The sequence below is a fragment of the Cydia splendana genome, chromosome Z (genome assembly GCF_910591565.1).
Source record: "Cydia splendana chromosome Z, ilCydSple1.2, whole genome shotgun sequence".
Taxonomy (NCBI): Eukaryota; Metazoa; Arthropoda; class Insecta; order Lepidoptera; family Tortricidae; genus Cydia; species Cydia splendana.
Window position 1 is genome coordinate 18,556,025 of NC_085987.1, and position 19,895 is coordinate 18,575,919.

At 38.5% G+C, this 19,895-nt stretch overlaps 1 protein-coding gene and 1 long non-coding RNA gene across 3 annotated transcripts in view; one reads left to right on the forward strand and one right to left on the reverse strand.

Annotated features, from left to right (window-relative positions):
* LOC134804941 (uncharacterized) overlaps positions 1 to 19,895 on the reverse strand; it is a 384,312-nt gene that overhangs the window by 79,926 nt on the left and 284,491 nt on the right. The window lies entirely within an intron of this gene.
* The window catches only part of LOC134804715 (uncharacterized protein CG7065-like), a 54,848-nt gene that overhangs the window by 19,760 nt on the left and 15,193 nt on the right, over positions 1 to 19,895 (forward strand). For both annotated transcript variants that reach the window (XM_063777877.1, XM_063777878.1), the window contains 13 exons: positions 272 to 404; positions 1,249 to 1,402; positions 2,529 to 2,695; positions 4,720 to 4,829; positions 6,321 to 6,345; positions 7,822 to 7,891; positions 9,362 to 9,504; positions 9,859 to 9,982; positions 14,867 to 15,041; positions 16,252 to 16,600; positions 16,802 to 16,969; positions 17,366 to 17,657; positions 17,775 to 17,972. In XM_063777877.1, the coding sequence (XP_063633947.1) occupies positions 272 to 404; positions 1,249 to 1,402; positions 2,529 to 2,695; positions 4,720 to 4,829; positions 6,321 to 6,345; positions 7,822 to 7,891; positions 9,362 to 9,504; positions 9,859 to 9,982; positions 14,867 to 15,041; positions 16,252 to 16,600; positions 16,802 to 16,969; positions 17,366 to 17,657; positions 17,775 to 17,972 (2,108 nt within the window). The remainder of the gene's footprint in view (positions 1 to 271; positions 405 to 1,248; positions 1,403 to 2,528; positions 2,696 to 4,719; positions 4,830 to 6,320; positions 6,346 to 7,821; positions 7,892 to 9,361; positions 9,505 to 9,858; positions 9,983 to 14,866; positions 15,042 to 16,251; positions 16,601 to 16,801; positions 16,970 to 17,365; positions 17,658 to 17,774; positions 17,973 to 19,895) is intronic.

Here is a 19,895-nt window from a genome sequence, read left to right on the forward strand (position 1 = left end):
ATTTATTTTTGGTCAAATAATACATATTTTGGAACATAACAATTTCCCCATAGTTGATGTGAAAAGCAGTATGTGTCAAACGGTAGCAAAATTATTTCGTCTTGGGCGTTAACACTTGAATCCCTCATTACGCTCAGGATTCTACTTTAGAATCCCTCACTACGTTCGGGATTCTATTGTAAAATCCATCGCTTCATTCAGGATTCAATGTAAGCCCTTGACGGAAATATATAATTTTGATCCCTTGTAACACAAACTACTATTGTTCCAGCAACGGAAAAGGTGTTGCAAAAAATGGCGCAGGAAGTGGACATGCACAACAAAAACGCCTCGGAGTTTGACAAGAAGTACGGCAAATACAGAGATGTGACATGTCACATACAAAGCATAGTAGATAATGTCAAGTGAGTCAACATAATTCTCTACTTACACAAATACATACTTGGGTTCTCAGCTCTTAGCCATGGTGCTAGTGAATACATAGGTACGTAGGTAGTGCAGGTTTTACTGAACCTGAGCCACTTGCACCATCCCACTAACCCAGGGTTAACCGGTTAAACCTGGAGTTACCATGTTTCCAGTACAATTTGACACGAGTTAACGGTTTAACCGGTTAACCCCGAATTACTGGGATGGTGCAACTGGCACTTACTATGTTACTTATCCTGAAATCGCACAAACTATAGGGTTATTGGTTTAAAAGGCCTAACGTAAAGCTTGCGTAAGGCATGTATGTGTATACGATGCTCGTGTGAATCTCGTGTTTTTTCTAGCTTTTATTTAGTTTCATCTGTCGTGTTGTCTATATCCATGTAATCAAATCTTGCAAGCTAAATTTAGATCTAAGTACTTCCCATTATTTGGTTGAGTAGAAATTTTCACATACTTTCGTTAGTTGGGTGACGATGCAATATTATGGTACCTTCGAGCTGATCTTATCATGGAGACCGGGGTTGTCCACTGTCCATAGAAACTCTGTGATAAAACAATGGAACCTCAATGTGTTTGGGTTTCTTAGAATTGTCTCGAAGTAGTTGAATGTTGAAATACATCATTCCGCGTAGACGAAGCTGCGGGCAGAATCTATTATTAATAATTATGATATTAGACAAAGATGAATATTGGTATTCGCTGCATGATCAGTAGTGGTGGTCATCAGGTGATGAAAGAGTCCTCGTAGTGGGTACGGACGGAGTGCGCGCGGGTAGGTATGTGTTCGACAGTTGGTTTGATGTTGTGTTGTCGCAGGGCGCCGCTGCTGGGACTGGAGTACCTGGTGGAGCACCCGCCCGAGCAGGCGCACTACGAGCCCTCCTACACATGCACGTTGTGCTCCAAGCAGGGACACCCGCGCACCATCATTAACCACATGACCTGCTTTTGGCACAGATACAACTATCTTGTAAGCATACTTATTCATTTATCTAGTGGAGATCACTTTTAGGTTTTATACTTTGCAGACTCTTAAGGGGCCCACTGATTAACAGTTCGCCGGACGGTATCGGCCTGTCAGTTAGAACAAAATTTTGACAGTTCCGAACAACTGACAGGCCGATACCGTAAGGCGGACTGTTAATCAGTGGGCCCCTTTAAAAGGCGTTTATTAATATCATAGCCTCCCTATAATATATTCATAACCGATAAGCTAACGGCCTATACCTATTGACAAACCTGTATCTTAGTGTACATCGTAATTTAACTTTACGTTATCGATAACCGATACCTTAATTACTTACATTCAATTTTACAACCTCTCTGAGAAACAAAGAAATTTTATTTGGCATCTATTCTAATATCAGTCGAAATGGCGTTTTATTCGAAATGAAGTGTCAGTTGCAAAACTTGCAAACAATTTTGACGAATTTCGCATGTTACTTGATATCGAACGATATGGCAGTCGGCCTCCGACTCTAGTTCAGCACACCTCGCCTGATACTTGACTATAAAACTCAGGAAGTAGGATTTCACTCATCTGGGTAAGTATCTACCCAAATTGACAAATCGCTTTCGAAACTCGTACCTTATTTATTAACACAAAATACGGCGCGTTTCAAATTAAAAAATAAATTTAAATCCATCGTCAATAGTGTTTTTCACATAGCTTGGGTCCAGTGGCAGCAGTTATCTCCATACAATTTATATAAAAATACATTTTTTGCGTAGCCTACGCAGCTTTAGGGTTTTTTTTTTAATAAACGTATAAGGCCGATCTTTAAAAATGAATGTTCGTGTAATAGGTATACTTTGACGTTAAAATGCGTAGTTATTAATGATTTCACTAATTCACTTTTGTAACTAAGGTTGGTATTCCACCTCTCCAATTTCTTGGACCAATGTGCATGTTGCGTCTTTCTCTCACACTAAGCAAAAAGTAAGATGCAAATATACATTATTGGACAAAGGAATTGGACAGCCACGGAATACCACACTAAGTAAGTAACTAAAGAAAAATGACCTTCCATACGTAGCAGCATAATAATGCAGTAATGCATACTGGATAAGTTTAGTGAGAGCAGATTGATCGGCAGGTGCGGCACTTCGCAAAGGCATGTAGCCTGATGACGCCGTACCGCGCGCAGCCCAAGTACCGCGAGGGCGTGGCCGTGATCATGAACCGCCTGGCGCAGCGCATCGAGGACAAGCACGGCCGCCAGCGCCCCGTGCACATCGACAAGGAGGAATATGAAAACGATAAGTTAGAACCACACTGCTCAAATCACTTACAAAACTTGCCTTCGTAATAAGGATATAGAAGGAAATTATACGTAACAGAAACGCAAATATATCCATAGACACGGGTTTTTTCGTAGAGCCTCCTCCTTTTTGGAAGTTGGTTCCAAATATCGGCTGTCTCACACGGACCATAAAAACGACACACTGAGACAAGACTAATATGGCTAGAATTTCCATCCGAACGGGTTTTTTCATACCATACTAATCCTAATTTAGAGCCCGTCCACGGAGCGCCCGGACGGGACGGGTTATTAAAAGCGTACTTTTGTGTCAGGGGTATATCTGAAGGCATTTAAATAGTTATTTACGATACAAGTGCGGAAAAGAGGAAATTCGAAACGAGTGGCGATAAATTAAAACACGACCGAAGGGAGTGAGGGAGGGGATTCGCACGTGTATCGTACAACGTTTTACAGTACATATGGCCCTTTAAACTTTTGACATACGCACGAAAAGTGCTATTTTACGCACTAGTGCGGGAAAATAGGACCATATGTACTGTAAAATATATTAGTATGTATATGGTGTCTTTCAATGAGACGCCGGGGGTTTTCGTCAGCGAACATAATGACAGCCCTAGGCAAAACTCGACTTTGAGGTGCCGATGATTTTACGGTGCATTGGTAAGATTCGAATACAGCACTGCAGGTAAAAAAGAACATCTTACTCGTGCGTAAAACAATAAGTATGTAACTGGGTTAATCAACTTTTTCTTGTCACTAGTTGCCATGGTTACGGCAGGCGTGGCTCACTCCGCGATTTTTTTTTCGCGTCGCAACAAGTAGCTTCAAGTACATCCGTCCCACACCAATTTTGGTGGCTAGCCATACTGCCCTCCTAAGCTAAAAAGCGGTATTTGTATTTAATTTTCATTGAAAATACGTCTTAAGACGAAACAGGAGCTGAGTTTTAAATATTTTAGGTAAATATACCCGTCTCGCTAACGGAAGCGGCACCTAAAAGTAGTGCGATAAGGACAAGGCGAAAAATCCTGCGTAAAAATCTCAAAAATCGGGGTTTCGTACTCCTCTGTTTCCTCCTCCAAACCTTAACCAATCGTAACCAAATTTGGAAATCTAAATGATTATGAAGTTATCTGTGTCGGACCGTTTTGCTTTTTTGGCTAATTGATATCAGTTTTGAATGCCACGCCTCTCATTGCGGCATAGTCAATTAGGCCATTTCGGCCATTTTTGAAGGGCTCTAGCGCCTTAAAAAACAAAAATATCAAAAAAAGCAAAACGGTCCGACACAGATATTGACAATATTAATCTGTGTTGAAAAAATCATTGCTCTAGCTTCAAAAACCACGGAGGAAAATGAGGAGTACGTTTGTATGGAGAAATGACCACTCCCGTTGGCTCTTAAGTCGCGCGTGGCGCTTGCGCCACCTAGCGGTCATATCTGTCCTAATCGTAACAGACGCGTTTTGTTAGAAAGTGAATCTTATGTACCTAGTACTATTATTTATTCTGTGGTTACGGTCTCCTGGGTCACTTTTAAAATACTAGTTATTTCGTATTTAAATGAACCAAACTTGAATTTTTTGGTAGCTATAAGGCCATTCCATAATGGGACATCTACTAAGCACGTTTGTAGAACATGGTACAGCAGCTCTTCTAAGAAACGTTGCTACTATGGTCTCCTGGCTAATGGGACAGAATAACAAACTAGAAATAGTTGATCGACCCAACTGTATCCTGTAACTCGAATACAATCTCAATGATGAATCTCGTCGCGACATCGAGATTTTATTTCTTATGATCTCGTTGCATGCCTTTCGATATTTCAGCTGCTGTAATTGTAACCAGTGTTGGCCGAACGTTAATTGCAATTGACCATTAACCAGTACAAATTGAACCGTAAACGGTAACGGACGGTTACAGTTGACGGTTCAATTTGTACTGGTTAATGGTCATGAATGGTCAATTGCATTAACGTTTCGGCCAACACTGATTGTATCATTGTACATTCCTATTTGAACAGGGAGAGTATTCACCAATGGATATTCAAAGGCTTCCATTACTCTGAAACCAACGGCCCTACCTTTGAAGAAGTGGTCGACATCGATCTAATCAATACGCTACTGAAATCAGGTGAGTCCGAATAATTACCTACCTAAACAAATATTAATCCAATAAGAACATGTAATCTTTAGTAGCTAATTTATAAAAAGATATACGGTCCTTGCTTACACTCTATACACAATAGTAAAATACAATGTTATTATTATTTTAGAGAATAATACCCGAAAGTCAATTATCAAAATCGTCTTGATCACTAGATCCTTTTACATAATCATCAGGCAGGTCACTATCATCACTATCAACAAATCAAATTTAAAAAGATCCCGACGTATTTTTAGGGTTAAATCCCGTAAAAACGGGACCCTATTACTAAGACTCCGCTGTCCGTCTGTCCGTCCGTCTGTCTTTCACCAGGCTGTAACTCATGAACCGTGATAGACAGTTGAAATTTTCACAGATGTATTTCTGTTGCCGCTATAACAACAAATACTACAAACAAAATAAAATCAATATTTTAGTGGGGCTCCCATACAACAAACGTTATTTTTTTGCCGTTGTTTGCGTAATGGTGCGGAACCCTTCGTACGCGAGTCCGACTCGCACTTGGCCGGTTTTTATTATTACAAGCTTTTTATTAACTTGCAATGTACCTACCTATGTATGTTTGTAAGGGTCAAAGTTAAATTTGACCCACTTCCCGGTTTCCGATGAAGCTGAAAATTTTAATACATATGTAAGCTGGGTGGCAATGTAATATAATGGTACCATCGAGCTGATCTGATGATGAAGACAGGAGGCGGCCATACGCTATAGTATAGTCATAGACTAGGAATCCTCTAGACGGAGTTTAGAGCAATTATTTCATGAAACCGATGCTGCCAAAAATACGGGGGTGCGGGGGACGTGGTGAGCGAGTTCCCGAGCCGTGATTGGTCCGTTCAAAGACACGGACGTCACACAAAGACACTTTCGACTCGAAAATGGAGTAAAACTACCGTATTTGTGGCAGAGGGGGTAGAGCTACTATGCTCAGTCTGGAGGATGTCTTGTCTGTGAGTACCTATAGTATTAGCGACCCACCCCGGCTTCGCACGTGTAGACTAAACGTATACGAATCGAGTCACTTTTAGTGCGGCACCAAAAGCAAACTGAACCGGGCTATTGAAGCTCCTATACAGCGTGCTTTTAGCGAATATGACGTATAGCGAATAGCGAATATCATTAGCGAATATGACGAATATTTCAACCAATTTACACAAAACCTTAACAAATTATACACCTAAACCTTCTCCAACAATCACTCTTTTATAGATGAAAATCGCATGAAAATCTGTTCAGCAGTTTTTGAGTTTATCGCGAACATACAGACGAAAAGACGCGGCGGGGGGCTTTATTTTATAATGTCTTAAAAGAAAGGCCAAAGAAGTTTTTCTCAATGATTTTAACGTCTATAAAAGTTTCGGGAACCCGAAACTTTTAAACTGAGTCAAAACCATCTCTTCAGTTTCGGAAAATCCGGTTTCAGTCAGGCAATATTTTAACCAAATACTATTGTTTCAGATAACGATTCAAAACTGGCAGTGAGGTTAGTACTGGATTGTTTTAAGTCTTGCTGGTTAAGTGCCACTTGCACCATCCCACTAACCCGGGGTTTACCGGTTAAACCGTTAACTCAGTGTCAAATTGTACTGGTAACCATGGTAACTCTAGGTTTAACCGGTTAACCCTGGGTTAGTGAATAGTGCAAGTGGCCCTAAGTGTGTAAATTGCCTCTCGCTCGGCACATTTTCCATTTTGCTTTGAATTAAACATAACAATAATAGAAATAGAGTAAATTATAATAGAAATAGTAGTAGAGTAATTTATTGACCGTACAGTTCCCGTTTTATAAAATCTCCTTGTGTTGATGACTTGCAGGCGATTCTTGTCAGTATGTTTGTTCGCAATCAAAAGTCGTTGTTTGTCTGAAAGTCGTCGTTTTGTAAATTTCAAGAATTCCAAATTTTATTTTATATTAAATATATACCTACTTGACATATGGCATATATCGCAGGCAATAGACAACACAAAATATTGTATTTTATTCTGAGAATCATGATTGGGGTACCTAATGATTCTCCGAGAAACTTTTAGCAGATTATCGATTCGCCGACAACGATTCGCTGAACTTCGTTTCGCAGAGTCATTTATTTGTAAATGTAACTTTTAGACGACTACGTCGACTCTTGGTTCACATACCGTTCAGTTCGCTTCTGTGTAAATTAGCAGAACCATTATTGGACGATTTCCATTTGGCAAAGTAATCGTTTCGTTTCAGCAATGTTTAGTCGAATTACGTTTTACATTTTACATACTAAGTCGTTATTTTCGAAACAAAAACTTTTGGCAAAAATAAAGAAAACCCGATGTGGATTTTTATAAATCATCATTTACTTAAAAAAGGATAATATTTTATTTAATCCTTTTGGATGTGGGTTTTCTTTATTTTTTCAGAAACTTTTTGATTCGAAAATAACGACTTATATGTAAATTGTGAAACGTTATTCGACTAAACATTGCTTAAACGAAACGATTACTCTCCAAATGGAAATCGTCCAATAATGGTTCTGCAAATTTACACAGAAGCGAACTGAACGATATGTGAACCAAGAGTCTACGTAACGTTAGTCGACCAAAAGTTACATTTACAAATAAATGACTCTGCGAAACGATGTTCGGCGAATCGATAATCTGCTAAAAGTTTCTCGGAGAATTATTAGGTACCCATCATAATTATCATGAACATGTATCTATCTATAATTAACAATTCGGTTCTTATTACTAGCTTCTGCCCCCGATTTCGTTTTCTTAGAATTAGTACTTCCATGCCCCACTTCTATAGTACAGTTCCACTCCCCTTTTTACCTCCTTAAATGATGATATCCGTAATAGAAAATATCGTATGTCCTTTCCCGGGGTTCAAATTGTTATGATGATTATCTAAACTGGATCATCAGTTTAAGCGTGAAGAGGTAACAGATAGACATCTTTTGAATTTATATGTATATTGTTATAACTGCAGGAGCAGAGACAGAGATCCATCCCCGCCCCACGTGGCTGCGCCGTCTAAACCTCATTTCAACCCATTCTCGGTTAGTAACGTACTGTGTATAGGTATGTATTAGCATTTAATTTAAAGCACGCATTAAAAATATGACCCGTAAGTTGTTCGGGTTTGTCGGTTGTTCGGTAGCGGCGGATTGGTACGTTGGTGACGTTTTCGTAAATTCACTCGTATGTTTATGGCCAGCTACTAATCCGGTGCTGGGGTACCTAATGATTCTCCGATAAACTTTTAGCAGATTATCGATTCGCCGACAACGATTCGCCGAACATCGTTTCGCAGAGTCATTTATTTGTCAATGTAACTTCTGGTCAACTAACGTTACGTAGACTCTTGGTTCACATATCGTTCAGTTTGCTTCTGTCTAAATTCGCAGAACTATTATTGGACGATTTCCATTTGGCAGAGTAATCGTTTCGTTTAAGCAATGTTTAGTCGAATAACGTTTCACATTTTACATATAAGTCGTTATTTTCGAAACAAAAGAATGAAATAAAATATTATAATTTTTTAAGTAAATGCGTTAAGTATATGTATATAAAGTTACGAAGTAGTTAGCGAATATGTAGTGTCAAAGGTAAGGCTACAGTTGCACTTCATGAAATTGGTGGATTTCAGGAGGAAATGCTTGAGTTACTTTAGAAAATACCGAAATCATAATACACATGCCTTTAAAAATTGAGGGGTTCCGTCAATTCCTCATGGATTACAACATCAGATCAGAACCAAAATTATTATGGGAATACCTCGCAGGTAACTTTTTTCAAACAAAAAAAGAGTAACTCAAATCGGACCATGGGTGCTGGAGTAATCGCTAAACATACTACTTTAAAAAAATCATCATCATTATCATCAACAATCATCATCACCAGGTGCACTTCATCAATCATTGGAATTTCACCTTATTTTATATTTTTTTTTAGCATTAGAAAGAAGGTAAACGATGTTGACATGTCTTTTAATTGAAAAACGCTTTTTAAAAATCAGTAACTAAGTATTACTTATGAAAGCAGAAGAATATAAATGATCGTATTAGATTCGTGAATGTTACATATTTATTTAAACTTTCACGATTATTAAACATTATCAAACTGCACAACGGGACTTAATCGCGTATTTCCCGTAAGTCCCGTTGTGCAGTTTGATAATGTTACATATTTGCCATGACTTATTTTTAAAAAGAGTTTTTCAATTAAAAGACACGTCAAGATTGTTTACCTTTTTTCTACGAAATTATGATTATTCTACGAATAGTAAATATGCGTATCAATGTTCTGCTTATTGACTACTCTCGCAAACGACTATTATGCGTAACGAGATTCGGCGAATCGTTACTCTGCCAAACAACCCGTCTGCGAATCGTTGTCGGCGAAACAAAAATCGGCGTATTTTTTTTCGGAATATCAATAGGGCACCCCGGTGCTGTCATATTATCAGCCTAGTTTTGAAACTTTACATATCGCGTTTTATAGAATGAATTATAATATGTGATTAGCAGCGATCGGGCCGGCGGCAGGAGCGGCGCGGCGGGTCGTTGGAGTCCCTGTCGGACATCAGCGACGAGCAGGAGCCACGGCGGCGGCCCGAGCATTCGCGCGGCCGCCCCGAGCCCCCGCACGACCGCGACCGCGATCCGCCCAGGTCACATACTAATGATAACATACTCGTAGTACCTACGCAAGCCCTTATCTGTGCATCATTACTAACCAGTATTCAAGAAACACCACTACTCTCTATAATGTTGTATTGGAGTACTGATAATAATGTTATTGTCATGTATTGAGTAGTGTGTCGGGTTTCTATTGGCTCATGATGACAATTGTACCATCTCCTATGTAAATACTTCCTGTTTATATGTTATTTTTGAAGTGTCTGTAGGTCTTTACGACTAGATACAACCAGCAGACCAACGTACACTTGTCCGTTGTGACTTGGCGATCGTCGCCGGTCGGCCTTAAAGATAATAATTATTCAATGCATAATTGTAAATATTAGGGGAAAATACGAGCACCCACGGGCGCGTTACGAGCCTTACCCGGACAAGCGGCGGACCAGCCCATACCGCTCGCGCTTCGCCATCCGGAACCCCCCCGCGGAGAAGCCTCGTCCGAGCGACAAGGTAAACTAGTACGCCACGCCAGCTGCTCCTACCTACCTACCTATTGAAAACTATTATTTGAGATTGTCTAAAAAGATCTATATTCAGTCTTGTTGAAATTTAATGAAGTCTGGAATTTAGTGTGGTATGTTAGTAAATACTGTATAATGTTTACGGCTTGTTAGAGTCAGACCAAGATAACTCTGCAGCGAGTGCAGCGATTGTTATAGCGCAGACGTGCAAGTGTTGTTTTAAACGTCTCTTTTCTATGAAATTATGACGTTTTAATAATACCTACTTGCACGTATGTGCTATAAATATTCTGCTGCAGAGTTATCTTGGCCTGGCTCTAGAACCCTTAAAACATATTACTTTTGTGTTTAGGAATTAGCTTATTATAGTTAATTATAAGTTAGTATGATAACTTATCAAGTTATCATACTAAAGCCATAAAACTACATATTGTTTATTATACATGATGACTTTTAATTGGTGTTCAGGAGTGTAATAAAAATATTAATATCTAGCCCAAATTAAACTTATTGACCGAAGCGAAGCGAAGGTCTACGTTTTGACTCGGGCATTTTGCTTTCGTATGTCCGGATGTTCTCCTCTACAGGTCGCAATTCTTAAGGCGACGGTAGCGGTGGGTAAAATATCAGATTCTGTCAATTTACCCCATTTCACACACAAGCGCACTTCACGCACACTACCTCACTTTACTGGGACAGGTCAGTGACCCATCATGTTTTTTTAAGATTGGACTTTTAGTTTAGTATTGACCACTAGCCTCCTTTGAGGGTAAAAGCATTCCATTTAAAGATGAAAGAGAAACAATGCATTTAATCTTGCTTTCCTTGTCTGTTCATGTCACACGTGACGTACCTATTTAATTCATTTGATTGTTGACTGTTTTACTACCTACTATTGCTTTGTCGAGATACGCGTTTTGTACAATTAAAGCGAATAAAACAAGATGTCATTAAGTCAGATGTAAAATGTTATTTACTACTCTATACGGTTTTTCATAAGGTGCAAAATCCATTCAATAGGAATTTAAATAAATAAAGTTTCAGCAGGGTGGCAATTCCATTTTGGCGGATAAAGCGAAACAGAATAGTTCTATCGAACCTGCTTACAAATTTTCACGAGAATCAGTTGAGAAATGTGATCTGCAAAGGAGAACGTACAAAAGCATTTTTGCCCAAGCTGAAACGGAGACCTTTGCTAACGCTCGGCCAATGATGGTTTAGGTACACCTATAAAAAATGATTGTCCCTGCTGTAATTTTAATATCTTTATATTTCAACCGGTATAGTTTTACCTTCAAAAATAATCGGTATCGCTAAACAATAGCGGTACCTTACTACTTATACGTTCACGAAATCGGTATCTGCATAACTTGATTGTTAGTAAACTAACCTGGAAAATAATCTCAAAATCACCGAAACATTTATGTACAGTCACCTGCAATAATATGTTACGTCATTAGCGCCAACTTTGCCTCCAGGGTAACTTTGCCCAAAACGACAATTTTAAACAAATTCGTTAATGTAGAAAAATTGATAATAGTTATGGCCACCCTGCTGTTTTTAGTAGAAAATTGGTTATATTTCTGACAAAGTATATGCCAAACTTGTGCATAACTTGACTTGGGAATTTTGAGTTTGAGCGAGTTGTCTAATATAGGGTATATTTCGGCGGGCAAAAAATTGATAAATAATGAATGCAAGTAGAAAAAATTGAGAACCCTTTGACAAATATTCCCGGGTTTCAGTTATAACACATGAAGCATAGATTATGTCTATTGAGATTTAAACTAATAAGGCCTAAATACACAAAAGTTTTAGCGGTGGGCAAAGTAATCCGGTAATTTGGCATCCATACCAACATTGCCCACCACCAAAAACGGATTAGGGTTGTCACTTTCATCTAATTTACCCAACTTCGCAAGTAAAAGAAGGTTATGTTTGTACACTAAAATAAGTTTATAAATATATACTGTATTTAATTTGTCTTATTATCCTTTATTTAGATGTTTTATCCCGTTAACGAATGAAAACACAACAAAAATCATATTTTTGGTCATTAAACTATTGTAACAGATTTTCTCAAAAGTGACAACCCTAGCCTTTGTAAAATGTTTAGGCGAGCCTTATTTGGAAATGGGCAAAAACGGGTAGGCAACATTGCCCAGCAAATTTATTTAAAAGTTTTTACACTTATCGCTATGTTATTAACAGGGAATGGTAGGATTGCCCAAAACCGTTAAGTGATCCTTAGACATCATCATCATATATACGAGCTGTATTTGAATACCAAATTGACGTGGGCAATGTTGGCGAAAACCCCGGATATTTTTTTATTTGCCCGCCCTCTAAAACGCAAAAAAATGGGTATAAACACGATAAAAAAATGTTTTCTTCACATAAACTGATGCGTTTGATCACAATGGACGTGCTGAGCAAAAAAAAGTCAGATGATGTGATTTTTTTTGAGAAATTCGTGTTTAAAAAAAAAAGCGGGCAAAGTTGATGATAATGAGTAATGACGGTACCTACTCTTCGAAGGTCGCAAAAATATGTGACATGCTCTTATGGTTCTACAAATAAGATCGTGTCAGATATTTTTGCGGCCTTCGTTGTGTAACATAAATTGCAGGTGACTGTACATTTGGAATAATTATTTTATTTAGTTTCAACGAAAGTTTCAAGTTTAGTACGAAAATACTTCAGATATGCAATATGCACAAAATGTAGACCTAATCGAAATAAAACATTGCTTTTTATAGTAAATTTATAAAACATTCGATACATAGGTATACATAACAATAACCAGGCCACAACGCTATTGGCCTGTAAGCTTCATCTCGGTCTCCAAAGCCGCAAAAACTTGCTAGTACTTAGTGCTGGTCTAGCCTTTATTTTTTCTTGAAGATTTTCAGAGAACAGCACGTACACGCATTATACATATAGACGGAACGAACGGCATACTCATAATAATTTATTCGTCGCAATCCATGGTATTACAGATCTAGTTACAAGACTTTCAGGTATTACTTATACGAATTACATAACTCTTCCTGTTAATAGGCAATATTTTAATCTAAAAGTTCTATAATATAATACAAGATTACAGTTGTCATCAAAATTCATTGACATACAGAAGTCAAATACGTTTTTAAAATGACGCAAAATGATACCAGCATAATAAAAATTGATCCCAATCAGTAAAGATGAGTCTTTAAACTTTTTTCATTTTAAGCGAGTTTTGAAGGAAGATAATACTTAAATTCGACTGTAATCGTATTATTTTAAGATAGTTTACTGCGGTTTTCAACAATAATGACCCGTAAATAACAGCAAATGAAATTTAAATGAGACGCGAGCTGATATTTATGTACCCTATTTTTTGAAATACATTTTATCTACTGGTATGCTTTCTCGTGTGCGTATATGATTTAATGTCAATATAATTGTCAAAAGCAAGAAAATCAAGCTGTCATTTTCATTTGAAGAAGTACACGTGTGCTCCGGTGTAGCCCCAACGGGCATCTGACTTGAAGAAGAATTTTGAGTGATGTCGTCAATGTATGGAAATTGTTCGAAAGTTTACATTTGAGATTGAATTTCTGTGTTGTCTTTGTGAGTAAAAATATAAATCGATAATAAATTGGTAGCTGAATTATCTAGCTTCCAAAATCATACAATAATTCAATTACTGTCAAAGACAAAATTGTTTTGCTTCTGTCTCAAACGGAACTCCATATTTTGATTTTTTGATACTTTTAGTGTCGATTTGTAGAGAATAACAGCAAATTAAAAATATAATGGCATAAAGAGTCGGTACACGGTTTCTTCGTGAATAAATTTACGTGTAATTTAATGCAATTATCAAACATTTATTGAACAAATTATGGTTACAAAGTGAGGTCTAAATCGAAAACGTCATATACCGGCCCCTTAACCGATTCTCGTGAAATTTTGTGACCGAATTTTATGACTAAATAAAAATTTTTTGTCAATCCGGTTTTTGGAAATTTTTAAAAATGGCGGAGTCGTGATGCCTGGCGCCTAACCAAATAGTGGTATCGGTACCATACGAGTGTTTTCTTTTTGTGATATGTTTATAGATTAAATGGCCAAAAATTCAGAAAATTTATTTCGCTGGTTTCGGAGGTATTGAGATATTTAATTTTAACTAATTTTAATTTGAGAAGGAGTAGCTAAATTTCGTCAACCCATCTAAGAACTATTTGGCTCAGTTTGTAAACGTTCGCTTTTTCTGTTTGCACAGAGGGTCTGGGTTCGATCCCCAGTAATTGTATGCTGGGATATTATATCTTTTTGTATTTTTTTACACATACATTTCGTATTGTTTTTTTTTAATTTACTATATTTAAAGCTCTTAGCACCATGTTATTTAAAGCTCTGCTTGCGAGGTCTACAGCTCACAGAGCCACTAGTTAGGCTAGGTCTCACGCAATTATCTCATTGTTTAATTAATTAAAAGTTAAAACATAATTAAAACTAATAATAACCACTAAATACATGGTTATTCTACATGAAGTAACTACGATACGTCAAGTGCCATCGATATGGCGGGAAATTGGACGGATCTATGACTTTGTTTATGCATAATTATGTAAATGACAAGTTATTACTCATAAATCATCAATTGCCAAGAGGTTTGTAAAGAGGCTATAACTCATAGATACCGATTAGTAGAGTGACAAGGATTTTAGGATAAAATTGATCTCAAAATTAAAATTATGATATAAAAAAACAAGTTTGTTTCCATGTAATTACGACTTCAACGTGATCTACATCAATTACTGAGTTAGAAAAAAATGTTGCTGATCACCGATTAAAAATCATCGTGTATACCCTCTGGTTTGTTAAGCAGCAAAGAGCACCGAACTACGCATACAAGCTTAAGCTCGCTGAAGATAAGCGCATGATCGCTGAAGAGTCGGCGCAGAAAACCCTCGCCTACCACGAGAAGAACCCGGAGAAGCATCCACTCTACCCCGAGGAGTGGAAGAAATTCTGGAATAGGCGGTATAAAGAAATACAAGCTGGTCAGTATCGGCGCGTGTACTCGCCAACCGTATTGTACAGTCAGCAGCAGAGCAGCTAAGGTCAGATCGGTGCCCTATTGATATTCCGATTCGAAACACAATAGGTCGAATGTTCATTTGGCATTAAAAGGTAAACAATCTTGACGTGTCTTTTAATTGAAAAACTCTTTTTAAAAATAAGTCATGGCAAATATGTAACATTCACGAATCTAATACGATCATTTATATTCTTCTGCTTTCATAAGTAATACTTAGTTACTGATTTTTAAAAAGCGTTTTTCAATTAAAAAACATGTCAACGTCGCTTACCTTCTTTCTAATGCTAAAAAAAATATAAAATAAGGTGAGATTTCAATTATTGATGAAGTGCACCTGATGATGATGATTGTTGATGATAATGATGATGATTTTTTAAAAGTACAAGTATGTTTAGCGATTACTCCAGCACCCATAGTCCGATTTGAGTTATTATTTTTTTGTTTGAAAAAAGTTACCTGCGAGGTATTCCCATAATAATTTTGGTTCTGATCTGATGTTGTAATCCATGAGGAATTGACGGAACCCCTCAATTTTTAAAGGCATGTGTATTATGATTTCGGTATTTTCTAAAGTAACTCGAGCATTTCCTCCTGAAATCCACCAATTCCATGAAGTGCAACTGTAGCCTTACCACGAGTTTGACACTACATATTCGATAACTTCTTCGTAACTTTATATACATATACTTAACGCATTTACTTAAAAAATGATAATATTTTATTTCATTCTTTTGTTTCGAAAATAACGACTTTTATGTAAAATGTGAAACGTTTTTCGACTAAACATTGCTTAAACGAAACGATTACTCTGCCAAATGGAAATCGTCCAATAATAGTTCTGCGAATTTACACAGAAGCAAACTGAACGGTATGTGAACCAAGAGTCTACGTAACGTTAGTTGACCCAGAAGTTACATTGACAAATAAATGACTCTGCGAAACGATGTTCGGCGAATCGTTGTCGGCGAATCGATGATCTGCTAAAAGTTTATCGGAGAATCATTAGGTACCCGGTCAGATCATTTAGATCTATACACAAACTTATTATGCTCTTATAAATATTGACATTTAGAACGCCGCGTCCGCCTAATAGCAACTTCTGCTGGCTGTACTACGCTCAACATACATACGCAGATTTCGTTTATTGAATACGTTTTTATGATTGTTTACAGAGGGCAAAGATCCGTCTAAACACGATTTTAAGCCAGAATGGATAGTCTTTTGGACGGCACGCATGAAAGAATTGCACGACGCCGAATTGAAGGTGGTAGTGAACGAAATCTACCGAAAACTTTGTATCTCACCTCCCGACATGAGACCGCGATCGCCCGAGCTGAAGGCGAAGTCGATGGAGCGGCGTAGATCTCCGGAGGCCAGGCGCCGCTCGCCGCCCAAGCGGCGCTCGCCCGATCCGCGCGACCGCGCCCGCTCGCCCGACTCGCGCCGCCGGGAGCCTCACTTCGAGCCGCGCCGCAAGTCGCCCGCCCGCCGCGTGTCCCCGGACCCGCGCCTTCACCGCAGGTCAGAATACCCACACTACCACCTACCCTAAGGTTAAGGCTAAATTACTGTTTCACCGAACGTGAAGCGTCCTATGTGTACAAAACGAATGCTGTTCGAAATTCTGCTACCGCGTGGTATTATATTTCCACCCATGAATAAGAAATATATTGCAATTAAAAATGTTTATTAAGGATTTAAATGTTGTTGTTTAATGCGTAGAGCGCGCAGCCCTGTGCGTACCAACTTCACGCTGGAGTCAGTGCGGCGCAGCCGCAGCCCGCTGTCGCGGCGCGAGGCCGAGCTGCGCAACCGCAGCCCCGCGCCGCCCCCGCACCACGCCGCGCCCAGCATGCAGACCGTCACCATCTCCGATGACGAACTTAAGATGTAACTTTTTTCTGTAACCTAACGAAATGGGATTGCGATCCAATTTAATAAGCAGACATTAGGATTCTAGTTTTTTATTATTATTTTAAGATCAATATATTTGTGGAATTGTAGCATTAATTTGACGTCTAAATTATTGTGATAAGTATTATAATAATATGTTTATACATATTATAGTATCAAGTACCACGTTCATCCTATATACTTACAAAGCAAGTTTCAAGTTACAATAAAACTGCCAACACTGATCAGTGGTTTCTACTTTTACATTTTTGTACCTACCTACTTACATAAGCCTCATGCATGCCAAGTTTCATGCGATCTTCTGGATGCCACCAGACTTTTAATACTTATTTATAAAGAGGTCAATGTACTTACTGATTTGTTTCATTTCAGCGATGAAAACATATCACCGTGGAATTCTGACGACATGGACTCAATAGGGTCCGTGCCGGAGGCGCGGTCGCCGGGCACGCATTCGGCGCGCGCGGGCAGCGTGGCGTCGCGTGGGTCGCGGTCGCGGCGAGAGTACCGCGGGCCGCTGGCGCCCGCCGCCGCGCCGCAGGACCTCGGCCCGCCCGAGAACGTGGTGGTCACGCTGCGGCTGCTCGTCGCGCTGGAGGACTACCTCGGCAGTCTTGGACCGAAAATAGTAGACATGCTCACCGAGGCTCTCCGAATGGAAAAGGTATAAAATGGCATTGCCTATACACCGTGACCAAGAAATTCGAATTCATTTTTTTTTTTTTCAATTTGGTGATTCTTGATAAATCATTTATGAATTTGCGACCTTATTCCGAAACAGGAAAAAGCGAACTCTTCGGAGGAGCTCTTGGAACGAGAATCGGCGGTAGTGCTGATCGAGACGGCCAAGGAGAAGCTGAAGGGCGCCGTGCAGGCGGGGCTCGTGGCCACCGCCGCCGTAGGCGCCGTGCGCGCCGCCATCGTGCGTGCCGCCGCCACGCTGCATGTGGCCGACACGCGCGCCCTCACCCTCAACAAGGTATACCTACTACACAAGCCCGACGGAAATTACCCTCCCAATATTAAAATATCTGGAGGCTTACAATTTTAATAGTGCTCAAGTCAATGCCGGGAGGTTTAGATATTCTCGAAGGTAAAACCAACCAACCATAGTTAGGTACACTTTCATACCCTAAATCGAATAATTTTTCGAAAATTTTCAGCTCAATGTTAAGTTACCTACAATCCCAAAAAAGTTTCACTTGCATCGCGATTTCCTAAAATCACACAATTTTTTATTCTTTTTTTGTGCATTTTCGAACCGGGTTCAAATAGACTCCAAGTAGCGTTAGTATTGCTAATGTTTCGTAAACTTTTCAAACCCTTTATAGTTCGTTTTTTTTTACATTAGAAAATAAGCGGCCAAGTGCAAGTCGGACTCTCCCATGAAGGGTCCCGTAGCAGCAAGTAACATAATAAAATTGCGGTTTACGATTTATGACGTATTAAAAAAAACTACTTACTAGATCTCGTTCAAACCAATTTTCGGTGGAAGTTTGCATGGTAATGCACATCATATATTTTTTTAGTTTTATCATTCTCTTATTTTAGAAGTTACAGGGGGGGGGGGGGGGACACGTTTTACCACTTTGGAAGTGTCTCTCGCGCAAACTATTCAGTTTAGAAAAAATGATATTAGAAACCTCAATATCATTTTTGAAGACCTATCCCTATATACCCCACACGTATGGGTTTGATGAAAAAGAAATTGTTGAGTTTCAGTTCTAAAGTATGGGGAACCCCCAAAATGTATGTTTTTTTTCTATTTTTGTGTGAAAATCTTAATGCGGTTCACAGAATACATCTACTTACCAAGTTAAACAGTATAGTTCTTATAGTTTCGAAAAAAAGTGGCTGTGACATACGGACGGACAGACAGACAGACATGACGAATCCATAAGGGTTCCGTTTTTTGCCATTTGGCTACGGAACCCTAAACAGGTGAACAATTTTAACGTGTCTTTTTATTGAAAAACACTTTTGAAAAATAAGTCACGGCAAATATGTAACAATTATGCTTTCATAAGTAATAGTTACTGATTTTTAAAAAGCGTATTACAATAAAAAGACACGTCAAGATTGCGTAGTCTTTTTCTAATGCTAAAAAACGAACTATAATAACTTCAAACACAATGGACCGCAGTACACAATTAATACATTTAAAATTTAAGAAAAAATCCTATTGTGTCCATATAAATAAAAATAAAATAAATAAATATTAGGGGACATTTAATACAGGATCAACCTTGCCCCAAACTAAGCAAAAAAGCTTTAAAATTCTAGAAAAGTATATATACTGACATGTAATTAATTAATTATACAGGCCTAATACAGATGGCGCTAACAATATTAACAGCATAATTGCCACATTTCCGAGTGGCGTGAAAATTTTTTTGTTTATTAAGAACCTTCTCTAGACAAAATAACAAACGCAACACAAAAAGAATCAGCCAAATTGGTTCAGCCGTTCAGCGTGATGCCGTGACCAAGAGAAATAGGGACTAATTTATATATATATATAGATTGTAGATACTATCAGTGCATTGTTTAATGGTACTTACATTAGTACTTAAAGCTTGATAATAGATAATAGAAAATAAAGGTCTAATGGAGCGAAATATATATTGAATATAATTGAAAATATTATAGTTTATCATGCTAATATACTAGACTATCATTTCAGCCTCAGGATTTGACATGTCACAGACTTCGTGATGACCAGGACACAGGCACTTTGCACGACATGATTACTGTATGTTTAAGTAGTCCAAGCCAGAGTTATTTGCGGATAAGTTGATAATATAACTTTAACAGGTGTCTTTTTCAAATATTCATTGATATGGGCCCGGTCCATTGCCATCCGACTTCATTTATTACCATCCGCCAAAAGTACCCTTTTGGC